General features: G+C 39.4%; 1 protein-coding gene across 7 annotated transcripts in view; it reads right to left on the bottom strand.

Annotated features, from left to right (window-relative positions):
• Nucleotides 1-13,726, bottom strand: part of TBC1D30 (TBC1 domain family member 30) — a 60,597-nt gene that overhangs the window by 19,046 nt on the left and 27,825 nt on the right. For all 7 annotated transcript variants that reach the window (XM_056340650.1, XM_056340652.1, XM_056340651.1 and 4 more), the window contains 5 exons: nt 9,008-9,069; nt 8,548-8,613; nt 5,260-5,385; nt 3,996-4,181; nt 313-481 (listed from right to left, as the gene is read on the bottom strand). In XM_056340650.1, the coding sequence (XP_056196625.1) occupies nt 313-481; nt 3,996-4,181; nt 5,260-5,385; nt 8,548-8,613; nt 9,008-9,069 (609 nt within the window). The remainder of the gene's footprint in view (nt 1-312; nt 482-3,995; nt 4,182-5,259; nt 5,386-8,547; nt 8,614-9,007; nt 9,070-13,726) is intronic.

A 13,726-nucleotide genomic window follows, 5' to 3' on the forward strand; every position in this document is an offset into this window, starting at 1 on the left:
CACTGGAAGGGGTGGTCAAGCACTGGAACAGGCTGCCCAGGGAGGTGGTGGAATCACCATCCCTGGAGGCGTTTAAAATGCATACATGCGGTGCTTAGGGACGTGGCTTATTGGTGGACTTGGCAGTGCTGGGTTAACTAGGTTGGGTGTGATGATCTCAAAGGTCTTTTCCAACCTAAGTGATTCTATGATTCTATAAAATATTTATTCTAAGCAATAACTCATGTAAACACTTCAAAGACTGTATTTTTAGGCCAGTGCTCAGATGCAACAATAGCAAAAAGGAATTTAATAGCATTTTGTTGAACCTACCTCCACTTTCTCTGTTAGCAGCTCTTTGCAGTGTGTCTAAATGCTGGGACAGTTCAGGAAGCTTCATTCGTAAAAGATCTCGGAAAACAGCCATATCCACAGAGAGAGCGCGAAGATTATTGACAAAATAGCTATCAGGAAGCACCTTATCAATGAGGTAAATCATGATCTGTGGGGAAAATGAAATATTACTATGTAGGAGTTGCAGAGCCGATTATTTTCTAGGAATAACTGAAAAAAATATAGAATTTCAAAGTTACTTGTTCAGTAAAAAATGGTTCAGAGCCAGTGGCAACACATACCTCTGGTACCTCCATTTATATGGGGAGAAAACATTATCGTTTTAAAAACTGACAGGTACTCTAAGTATCCACAAACAATCAAAGTGAAAGGCCTCTTGAGGCTGTCCAGAATTTATGAATCGTTAATGACCAAAATCAATGTCACAGCAAGCTATGCCCAAATTGGAAGCATTACTCAAACCAAAGGCAACATTTGACACTTCTGATGCTTTATGTGTTTATGAGATTCTTCACACTGTTGGGAAGTTCCACTGTCCCTTCTCTGGTTAACTGCCACAACTAGAAGACATCTTCTAAATCATCTTGTCTCCCCCTCTCCGAAATATAAGATACTGTTCTTTAAAAAAACATTCTCCACACTTTTTACTGTGATGTGTTACCATGTGCTGCACTTCATCTTGTCACTTTAAAAGGTGCTAAATTAAGCAGCATGAGACATTTTAAACAGACATCTGTTTCAAGTGAGATAGCTCAACTATATGGGTGGTAATGTTATTAACTGGATACTGTCAAACTTTTGAGAATGAACAAACGCAACAAAGAAATATACAGAAGCTGATGCACACCATCAGCCCAACAGAAGATGCTGACCTTCATTTTACAATCTCCATGGCCACTCTACAAATCATATCCAGAAAGCCTGCATGCAGTCATCCCATCTGCTTCAACTCCTTATTAGACTTTTGTTAACATTTCAAACGTGCCCGCTTATCATCTGTTCCATACAGCCTCTAATGCTTGAGGGGAGCATGGCACCTTCATACAGAGGAGACAATCCTGCCAATCCCTCCCTTTTCACAAGATGCCCGCAAAAATAGCTTGGCAGACACTGAAGTTCCAAGAGCACAACCTTACAGTCTTATTGCTTCCCCTTCTCTCCCTGCTGCTTGTGACCACATACTACCACTTGTCCTTGCAAGATTTTTTCAGGCAGTAACAGTCTTCTGTTACATGTTTTAAAGCATGTAGATCAGTAGTCAGTACAGGCAAATCAACAGGTTTTACACATTTTTGACGGGGTTGGTTTTGTTTTCTTTTTAAGTTTTAAGGATTGAAAAGAAACAGGTGACCAACAAGTAAGCTGGAGTCTCATATTTTGTCAGATGCCTTCCCTAACCTTTGCTGAATACTGGGTATACCTTATTGCCTTTTAAAAACACACTGTACTTTGTTCAGATATTTCAGCCAATGGAAGAACAATTTAATATAGCAACATTAACTTACAACTATGCTATCTGTGTCTTTATTAATTTCTTATGAAGAATTATGACATAAGCCATAAATCCCTATGTTAAAGAAACCATTTTAAAAAGGCTTTTGCTCCCTTTCCACTGAGTGGTATTACTTCAGAAATCTCAGGTATATGAAAGCGCAGGAAAGAACAGAAAATTTTTTGCAACACTGAAGTCCATTCTGTTTCATTGACATGTGAATTTTTTTGAGAATGGTGGTTTTTTTTTTAGAAAAGCTGGTATTTATCAGTTTGCAATAGATACTTTCTTTATGACACATCTCTACATATTTATTTTTATTTGACTTTGTAATATTTCCCCACAATAACGTGCAAGAAAAAACCTTTTTACATTTCAGTATCTATGAGATTTTTATGCTTACTTTGATAGTTTCTACATATACATGCTGTGATTTTCTTGCTTATCATAGTTTCAGTAGGCTACCTTTGAGGTGCTCTTCAGGGATTTAACTTATACATGCTTGCCTCAACTACTGAAAACTCAAGCATCCCTGGCTGGGCATTGACTGAAGCTACCCATGTTGGGTCCTCTGCAGTTAAAGCTCCATGGTGTCAGTAGTGCCAGCTGTTTCCCAGCCTCTGGGAGACACTTTCCAGACACAGAGCTTTTGTTTATAACATCCTTCCCAGAAAAGGGACCCGACTGGCAAGCCCCAAGAATCCCCTTGCTCCCTTAATTCCTAGATTCTGCAATAATCCAAACATAGTTTCCCCATAGCTCCAATCCTGAGGGCAGCTTTACAGGCAACAGCCTCTGCAGCTGTTCCGAAGTCACTCATCATTTGCTTTAGATGGCACGACTACAACAACAAAACAGCCAAATGCTAATTCCCCAATTCCTTTTTTTTTTTCCCCCTCCCCTTCCTGTTCCTCCCCCCACTTCCCTTTTCCCTCCCACTTCTGGGGAAATTCCAACCCTGCAAAAGCACGCATTAAGCTTGGAAAAGACATTATTTTCCATTCTTATTTTTGCCACCTAAGACCCATTTTGGTGCTAACAGCCTTCAGTGCTTTACTTCCCCAGGGCAGTCTGGTGCCATTCCATTGTCTCCTTAGCACAAGGAGCCTGATGCCGCTCACAGTAAAAGACAACTTAGTAATATAAGGATGCACACAGTTCTTATAATCAATTTGGACTTCATAAACCTTGGGCAATCATATTTCCTGTATTATCATAATGTGTTTTGGGAGCTTCTGGACAGTATGAGATCACACTAGAATGTGACAAATAGTAATTAAAAATACTGAGGGAATCTTTAGCAAGAGTAACTGAAAGAAAATTTTACTGATATAAAATAGGTATATGATGGTATTTTCTTCCTACTAGAGGCAGCTTTCTAGAATGAAGTATTAAATACTAGCCCAGCTAGCTGGACTCCTACAAGCTTTATATTTTAGGACTCAGTGAATTTAATTATTTGCCATATTTAAAATATTGTTTAAGGCAAAACAAACAGCTCAGTATCTCCCAGTCACAGTCACCTTCTAGTAATTTGACCCCAGCTCACACATACGAGCAAGTTTATACAAGGAAATACGCACATGATCTTGGCAATCCTTAACCACATCTGTAGTAAACAGCATTTCCATTCTCTGGCATATTATAAAGTTCACAAAGCTTTCTATTAATTAGAACAGAAAAAGTCTAAAAAAACCAAAACGCTGTATGACTAATGTAGCCCAGAAAGTAGCTTCAAAGTGATTTACTTTCACTTTAAATATTTATTTTGTGTTTTCCAAGAACTTGCCTTAAAATACAGCAAATTTATTAACTGCTTTGCATGTTACTGCCACACAGGAGGCTGATAATGGACTCTGAAGGTTTCAGCTATTGATGGTGTTTGGCAGCAGATTTGGGATTACAGGACAAGATACTCTAAAGCAAGTAGCAGTGGTCCCATTTATTTTTATTATGACCATTTGTTTCTGTTTGAAAAAACTCTTAGCAGTGATAATAATCAAACTGTTCATTCTAGCTCAGACAGGATAACAAACAATCTGCAGATATAAATTGGTTAACCCCTTTGAGTCCTGCTCTTTTAAGCTGTCTACAAAATTCATGCATTGATTTATTCTAAAGTTCACTAACTAAAAGCAATCTTCAGCACTGAAAAAAAAAATTTACTCACTTTCAGGGCATCCCCTTCATTGCCTTCCATTACTTCCAGAATAAGTGCAGCTAGAATGTTAAATCCTTGACAATAGCCAACAGATTTATTCCACCTGGCATAAGCCAGCAAAACACGTTTTAATACCACTCGATCTTGCTCTGCCTCTTGGCCACAGTAAGAACTGCAACCAGTTCGGTGAAGGTCCTTTGAAGGAGAAAAGAAAAAAAAATAAGCCCAAACCCAAGAACAGACAGAAAAGATGTGCATTTTCCTTCTTCCTTTACTTCTCTCTCCTGTCCCAGTTTTCCTTCCACCTCCGCCCTCCCAATACATATTCCTAAAGTTGATGACAATGTTTCTTTTTTAATCTGTAAACCTTTAGCTTACTGAAGAGGAGAAATAGGTTCAGCAAACTCTTAAGTAAACAATTTACCTAATAGATGTTCATATGATGTTGTCATGCAAGATATTAACATGTATCTAGGTTTTAAAGAGGCAAGATGTAACAGCTGCTTAATTGAACAAATAGGGCAACTGTTTTTATCAAGTTATAAAAGATCTACTAGCCAACTAAGTTTTCAAAACAAAAAACCCAACCAGAAACAGTGTCCTTCATATTTAAGCTATAAGTGAAAAAAAAAATACTACTACAACGTTTAATATTTCATAAGTAATATCTAAAAGCTTAAATTACCAAGTACAGATGACAATTGTAATAATCAGGAACACAAAGCATTTTGCTCTGTGTACTCTAATCAGGGTGACTATAGAACACAATCTCTCCTAAACAGAGTGATACCTCCTGAATAGGTAAATAGACTAATATTTAAGTCACCACTGCAATACAAATCTATTAAGCTCTTCCCTAAAACTGCCTACTGCTTTAAATATTAAACACTAATTAGCTGAGAAACATACATAAAGGTGTTTCACTCATGTAAAATAATTGAAATTGCTCAATTGCTATATTCTAAAACATAATTTTTAACAACATTTGTGTTTTTTTATAGAGAAGAGGAAAAAACCTAACTTAGGTTCCTTTGTCTCTATTAAACGCCAGTATTTCTTTAAATTAAAAAAAAGTAAAAATAGAGGGAAAAAAAAAATCACTAATAGCAATTGTTTCCCCAGCTAACACTAACCAGACCAGTGCAGAAGGAGGAAAGATGTTATTTTTGCCAAAGCAGTTGCAGAGAAGAAAATAAATCCAAATTCTATCTATTAAAAAATAATTCAACTTTTCACTAACAAATTAAAATAAAATAACAAATTAGCTAGCTACCTTTACTATCTGGATGCCCATAGAGTCATCATCAGGATTACTTCTTTCATTGAATGTGAAACGCATAGTTTTATCCCAGTCAATGGCTATACTGTGTAAGTATTGATCAGCTAGAGTCAGCCAAACCTAGAAATACACAAAGCAAGTCAACAAAATTAATTATTTCTTAGGTAAAATATGAACAGTTTCGATATAGACAGTTAGATGAACCTTATCAGTGTCACTTATATGTCATCTGCTGTTAGACTCAAAATACGCAGAAGAGGACTGTATCTAAACCAATTTTTGCACAATTAAAGCAATACCTTACTCCTGAAAACAGAAAGGAAAGAAACAGCCAGCATTAAGTGTCCAGGTCTGTGAACTGCTTACAAAGATGCAAGTCTATTTTCAGAAACTGAATCCACAGAGGCCCTCCAAGATGGAAGCACACAACCTCCTTGTTGGTTCAGCCCTTCTAACCTCATAACCAAAAAGGAGTTTTATAGAAAGGTAACACTGCTGCAGGCTTTCCTCAGACTCAACCATGGATCTCCTGGAAACCCCACAAAAGGAATCCAGTGGTGCCTCTCTTCAGCAGAGGTCTCTTCTGATCAGTTTTGCAGAAGAAACAGCATCTATTATTAGCCATCTGAGACTGATCTGAAAGGATCACTTGGATCAGAACAACTTACTCTTGTAAGAGTGCTTCCTAAACTGTTGGTGCTACAAGGAGTTCTGAAAACAAACATTTTGACTATTTTTAAAGCCTAACAATTACCAGAACAGATTTATGCATATGTATCTAAGACAAAGGCTGGACCTTTATGAAACATTTGAAAGGTTCCTGAACCATGAAAGATACGTGACAGATCATACAATGACAAGAAGTAACAATCAAGGATCTTTCTCTTCAGGAAACTGAAAGAAATCATGAAAGCAAACTGGTAGAGTTTTAGATCAGCCACTAACACACTCAAGTGAGAAAAGCAATTCAGACACTTCCCACAGATTTAAACACTTAGACAGTTACATGATGAAGGAATTTATAGACAGCTCCCAGAATCTCGTGTTTTCTGCATTGAAATGTCCCTTCCTACACTTTTGCAAAGCAACCCATGCAGAGGAATGCTGCTATTCTGCCTCCCAGCAGCCTTTGGCACTGCTGACACCCTACTGATGTTGTTTGACTGGATTCTTTATCTCTCTGCCAGCCCCAGAAAACAAATGTCACATGCCACAGCAATAATGCAGATGTCACCCTGCTCCTTCTGCTTCCAGCAAAGGCAGCAATCAGCATGCTGCCAACACAAAATGCTTCCTTTATTTTGGTATCAATCTCAAAATTATTGGGAAATCAGGGGAATGGCAGTGGAAAAACTACATTCATTTTCTTAATGCTTCTTTTTTGGTTAGCATCATGTGGTCACATGTAAGGAATCACAAAGATGGGCAGAATCAGAAGCAAAAGACAGAGATCCAAGTTAGATGATGTGGCAGGGTGTACCCTCAGAAAGTCTGCTGATGACACAAAACTGGGAGAAGTGGCTGATAAGCCCAAGGGCACCCCGACAAGGCGAAGTGTAAACTCCTGCACCTGGGGAGGAACAACCCCTGCACCAGTATATGCTGGAGATCCCACCCAGCTGGACAGCAGATTTGCAGAGAAGGAGCTGGGGGTCCTGATGGCCACCAAGTTGACCACAAGGTAGCAATGTGCCCTTGCAGCAAAGGCAGCCAGCAGCCTCCTGGGCTGCATCAGGCAGAGCGGTGCCAGCAGGCTGAGGGAGGTGATCCTTCCCCTCTGCTCAGCACTGGTGAGACACACCTGGTGAGCTGGGCCCAGTCCTGGGCTCCCCAGTACAAGAGAGGTACAGAGCTACTGAAGAGAGTCCAGCAAGGGGCCAGTGAGAGGATTAAGGGACTGGAACATCTCTCCTATGAGGAAAGGCTGCAAGAGCTGGGACTGTTCACCCTGGAGAAGAGAAGGCTCATGGAGGATCTCATAAATTCATATAAATACCTGAAGGGAGGGTACAAAGAGAACAGAGACAGGCTCTTCTCAGTGGTGCCCAGTGACCAGACCAGAGACAATGGGCACAAACTGAAACACAGGAGGTTCCATCCAAGCATCAGGGAACACTTTTCTACTGTGAGGGTGACAGAGCACTGACACAGATAGCCCAGAGAGCTTGTGGAGTCTCTTTCCTTGGGAGGATATTCAAAAACCATCTGGACACAGTCCTAGGAAATGTGTTGTAGGTGGCCCGGCTTGGACAGGGGGGGTTGGATCAGATGACCTCCAGAGAGGTCCCTACCAACCTCAAGCATTCTGTGATTCTATGACCTCTGCCACTCATGTACCACAGAAAAGTGTCCGAGAGACTTACTGGAGGTGTAGGAAAAGAACATTTCAGAAAGAAAAAAGGCTGTTAGATTGATATAATGATTCACTGGAGTTAGAGATTAAAAAAATCATAGTGATGTGAGGAAAATGATGGCACTATTCCCCACTGATTTGTAAAGAGGAACAGTTCAGTTTAGAAAGACAGCAAGAAGAAAACAGGAAAAGGAAATTAATCTCATGCATCAAAAATATATGGAATGATATATATTTTATAAAGCTTTAAAAGTATTTTTATCAAAATTGCATTTTTAAAGCTGAGATCATGTCACTCAGTTTTATAGAAATGATGAATAGACATGCCTTTTTTTAAGGCTAGGGAACTTCAAATCTGGTTGAAGAAAGAAATAAAGTAAGCTTAGCAAAATCCCACTGGACCCTTTTCTACACTAACTCAGTGCAATTTCCCATTAATGGCACACTCTACCATTCTACATCACTCGTGACTCAACTTTCCTAATTTAGCCCATCTGCCTTTCCCCCATCAAACATTTCTATGAGCATTCTTGTCAGCACTAGCATCTATCAATTTCACCTTCATAAGTTTGACAGCCTACACTGGAGATTTTCTCTCCTTTCAGTTATCTTCAGCTGCGGGGGCAGCTTCACCAGAGCAATTCCTTGAGACTGACAGAATGAAGCAGTAACATCTGTACCAGAGTAAGTTACCTAAGCCTCAAGCAGAAAGAACATAACTATTGAAAACACCATCTTTACCTGTCACCTCATTCTCTCCAGCTGCCCTGTGAAGTTATCATTGAAGAATGTAAAATAGGAAAAATCACCAGTATACAACTTAAAAAGTCCGAATATTTGTTAAAAAACTCTGATAATATTGATGTTATTCACCTCTCCTGAGAAACCCACAGGCAATATTGTCCCACAAAGCATACAGGTCTACTTACCTTTCTTCGCCATTCTTTTGGTACGCCTGTTGGCAATCTGGCCACTGCTTTGAGTGCATCATGCCACTAAAAGCAAAAGCATCCAAAAATGTGTAAAATCCCCCATTAGTTTAATGGAACAGTACAGCAACATTTCCAACACTGCAGACATGCACATTCATTTCATTTTACAGCACACATTTCAGGTTTAACAGCTTAATCCATTCACAGGGAAAATATAGATTAACTACTTAATGATATAACAAAAATATAATATTCTAGGACACAAAGAATTATGAGATATCTGAGTAAACAATGAAAGCCTACTGCATTTTCCAAATATTAATGGAACAGTTCTTGATGCAGCTGCAAATAATATGCTGACATTATGATGACAGATGCACTTTTTAACTAGGGCAAGTACCTTGGCTGGAGAGAACCTAGTCCTTTATAAACTCAAGAGAAAAACGAATTTAATTACCTGCTGAAAACCATTTTGACCTAGAGATGGTTCAAGAGTGAATTTCAATTTTGTATCAACCCCTAGAAACAAAAAGGGGAAAAAAACAAAACAAAACCAAAACATGGTTATTTTCATTTAGCTCAGAAGGGGGCGGGGGAACTCCCCACAATTGAAAAACCTCAAGATTTCAGCTACATGTTTCAACAACCACATTTCAAACTGTTTCTGTGAATTCTTGACTTAACATGTACCTTGAATCCACTGTGAAGAAATACGCAGACAAAATGTTTTTAAAATGCAGTAATACCCTCTTTAATGATGTAGATCAGCACAACTCATTTCACTAAAAATCATGTAGTTCACTATTCTACAAACTGTATTTTTATACTGCAAACTATGATATGTATCCACAGAAAAAAAATATAGAGAGACAGCTTCTGTCCATCTATTTCAGCTTCTTGACATTAAGCCACTCAAAAATAATATCTAAGTTTGGGGTGCTAAAATTATTTTATTACTCAATATCAGGGTTCTACATTGGGTCAGTATTCTCATTTAAGCTCAGATTTTATTTGGGCCGTACGAGACAACTATTTTTGTTTTAAAGCACACCTGCTAATAGTCTATAAAACACAGTATTACACAAACTAATAGGATCTCGAGTTTGGCCCACGCTGGATCCTAACTGTGGCACTGGTGTGTGCCATACCACGAAGAAGAGGAACACTTTTAATTGGCTTTACATCCCACACCGCGAACGCACAGGGCTGGGGTCCTTCCCGTGCCGCTGTCCCGAGCTCGGGTGCTGAACGCCGCGTCGCACCGCACCGCCTCCCCTCCCGCCAGTGTCCCGGCATAAAGAATAAAGCCTTCCTCTATTGTTCCTCCGTAATTTAATATTATGTATTGCTCCATAGCTAAAATTAGGTTATGCATAGCTTTTCCTCTTTCTAGAGCATCAAAGCAAACATTTTTAATAGCCAAGTATAAAAAACAAACATATTTTAATCCTGTGAGGTTTTAAGTATATGAGATCAACAACAGTAATATCAGTGCTTTGGACGACTATGCCTGTGAGTCTGACAGAAATCTAAACTATAGCGGCATTTGATAGTTACGGAATGTAAAATGCCTTTCAGCATTTGCATACTGAAGTGGTAATAAGTAATTTAAAAGCCCTACTGCCTGGTAAATATATATCCAAAGACCAAGCCTTCTCCTTCAAGGCTTTTTTTTTTTTTTCTTTTGGTGGGGGAGAGGGAAAAGAAAGAAAATTCACACAAAACCCCAGTATTGTTTAGAATTTTTTAGCATTTTAGAATTGCATCACCGAGACCTGGGGACTGGTTCTTTCATTTGCCTGCTTCAGATTTAAAAGACATGTTTGCAGATCTAGAAAACCGAAAGCTTTAAACTATAATAGAAATTGCTTGAAAAACATTAAAGGATTAATAGTTATTCCTGGTAGTAACTGTTTATTAGCATTCTTCCCCATAACTCCACGGTACTTCAGCAGGGACTCAATAGATAAATCTCTTCAGAATAACTCAAAGCAATGTAACAATGCCTGGAACCTACTAAGATGAAATTGCATCATGTCTGTTGTAAATGCAAAAAAGTGAGTCTCACTCCCAAGCAGTCTAGTGGCAAGTACTAGAAAACTCTAATACATACGAAAAGATATCATGTCCAAGAACCCCTTTTGTTAAGGTAACAGATGTCAACATGTTGTCTAACACTGCCTTGTAGCAAAGAAACAACAGCCTTCCAAAATAATCACGTACTGATTTCCAACTCAGCAGCCAAATATTAATAACGTCACAATTTTCCAAGACTTAAAGATCCCAGTAACAACTTCTCTCTTTGTCTTACAAGCTTCCTAAGAAAGATGCAAGCAAACACAGCCAAGTCTGCACAAGATCAAGCACAATAAAATATAACCTCAGAGTAAGGCAAAACGTATCTATCATTTACATGATCATGACCATTACACAGAGGCCCAGACAGCTGTCTCTCTTGACTAAATGAGAATGAAATGAGACCTTTGAACCTCCATCTACAGAAGATGTGGACAGGTGTAGACAGGTGTGATAATTACTAGAAATGAGAATAACATCACGTGATAACACCAGACTCCACGGCATATTCTCTTGAGTATGGTGAGGAATCTCTCAGTCAGGCCATTCACTGTAACTTCTTGTAGAAGCCACAGAGTTGGTGTTCCCTTATTTGTTCTCAGTTAGAAATATTCCCAAAATCAAATTATGTAATAGTTTTATGACAGGGAAGGGGAAGAGCCACAAGGAGTGAGCCACACACCATACAGGAATGGTTCCTTATTCCTATCCATGTTAAAGAATTTACATTTCCTAAAACCAAAACCTTGTTCAATAGCAAGTGGGGAAAAAAATAAAAAGCTGCAACACAAACAGTACAGACAGTGCAAGGAAAGGCTATATCCACCCAGGAACTTCCTGGGGCATCTTCATGAAGGCAACCAGCAAGCTGGGAGAAGCATTTCATTGCCTGTTATTTCTGGCACAAGAACCATCTTGCTATGTGCAGTTTCTGCACTCTTCACTGAATCTGTCCTTGGACTTGTAGCGGTTCAAGGAAATTAATGCCTATCCCTACTCCAACCTCTCCTGGCTTTCCAAACCTTTCTATTTCCATAATTCCCCTTTTCCCAACAAATCTCCCACCCCTGCGCTCCCCCCCCTCCCTTTTTTTTTTGGTAGCACTCAGTCCCATCCTTTTCAGGTTGTCCACTTTTGCCTAGATCATGACCAGCTTTTCCTCAGTGCCTTCTTCCACATACAGTCTTTTCTCCCTTACACTTTCATTGTTTGCTACATCTTACCAGCAATTCCCTTCAATTCTGCATTCAGTTGCCTCCTCCCCACAAACTAACCTAGATTCCCCAACAGCTTCCTCCCCCCTCAGTACTCTACAACCATTCAACCCTACCACAGGCCTTCTGCACCCATTGTCACTGGATTTTCCCTTTTTTGTCAATCCTCTATCTCTGGGCCATTACATAAACACATGTTCTTTGCAGAAAAGGCCCCTTGCATCCTCATGGGAACTTTTCTTCCCAGCTACTCTGCGTGGACAGCCTGGCAGACGTGTACCATATATGCAACAGTAGTTCCTACTCTTGGGGACTGTAACTGCTGTCAGTACAACTCCACACTTTTACATCAAGCCAGTCGGTCTATAGTGTCATTTGACACAGTCATACACTTTCAACTTTCATACCTAACGTGTGCAGGAATGCATTGGGAACACATACGAATTATTAGCTCCACAAATACAAGCACACATAAAGGTACACAGGTTTGGCACCCATCAAATTTCTGAAGGGTAGAGGAATGCCAAAATAAGGCCTGTTCAATTCCCTTGCAACCAGGTCACCAGAAACCACTACAGAAAAGCTATTCTAAGAAGAGAAGAAAAGAAAAAAAACCACAAACAAGAGAGAGAAAGATAAAATCCCACATAATCCAATCCCATTAGCTTTTCCATGTAAAATACATGATGACACCTGACAACAAAAGAGGGAAGATTATACCCCAAGGATTCCCAAACTCTAGCAGCCTTCCACTGTATCATCAAAATGTAGCACAGGACCCCATAAAGTGCCACAAGAGGCGAGAAAATTGTCGTGGTCAGCAAAGTACCTACCTGAAGGAATCAAATCTCCACTCCCCAGCAACATTAAACAAAATGATGGAGCACGGTCTAGAATTTTTTCCGAAATACTAAACCAGAAAAAGCGTAGGAAGATGATCTGTTCAGATGCACATATGTGGGCTATAAAGCTATAGCTTCAAACTTACAAAGCACATCGCTGTAGGTTCTTGGCTGTACTTAAAAGCAGATGTTGAAACCTCTCCCATAGAAAGCAAATAAATATTTTAACAAAAACAAACGAGGAAAAAGGCCTGAAGCAGCTTTGTGTGCAGTGGGAGTCCAAGCTGAGGGGAAAAAGTGGCAATGTAAACTACCACCTTATTGTTGCTTGTTGTTTCAGGAAGATTCTCAGCCTTGCATTGCAATTTATCTCTAAATGTAGGTTTTCATCTTCAAAATCAGAAATAAAAGTAACATTCTGAGTAACTCTGCATGAAATCACTTCCGTCAGGAGCCAGGGCTCACTGAAATGTTATCAAAGCATACCTGAAATCTGCAGTCTACAGAAACTTCTCAACACAAAGACAGCTGATATAGACACTAAGAAAATCAGAAGAAAACTTCATTCAGCTTATTTTTTAAGGGCTCACTAGGTGCCCCATCTCCATCACTCTATGAAAGCATGCACCCTGAATGCCATTACTGTATTTACTTACGTATAAACAATATGGAAACCCCAACTCACTGGGATTTCCTAGCTTTAAGACTATAGCATTTGTGGTTATGCCTGTGATCATCTCCCCTGATCTTTGTGGGAGTGTAAGTAAAAGAATGTCATTGTCCAAATAATGTTGTTACATGGGATTTTAAAAGAAAACTGTAGGAGCAGGGGTCTGCGTGAATTATGAATCAGGAAATCTTGATAACAGCAACCCTATAAACCTATACCAGCATATATCTGAGACCTTATTAATAATAATAGCACCTGAAACTCATCTCAAGCACAAAAGGTCAGCATTGTGTGCCTGACGCACATGCAGCTAGTACAATGGGAAACTGAATCTGACATGTTTCTGTGTGTTGCTCTGTTTCAGTAGACGCCAG

The sequence above is a fragment of the Falco biarmicus genome, chromosome 5 (genome assembly GCF_023638135.1).
Source record: "Falco biarmicus isolate bFalBia1 chromosome 5, bFalBia1.pri, whole genome shotgun sequence".
Taxonomy (NCBI): Eukaryota; Metazoa; Chordata; class Aves; order Falconiformes; family Falconidae; genus Falco; species Falco biarmicus.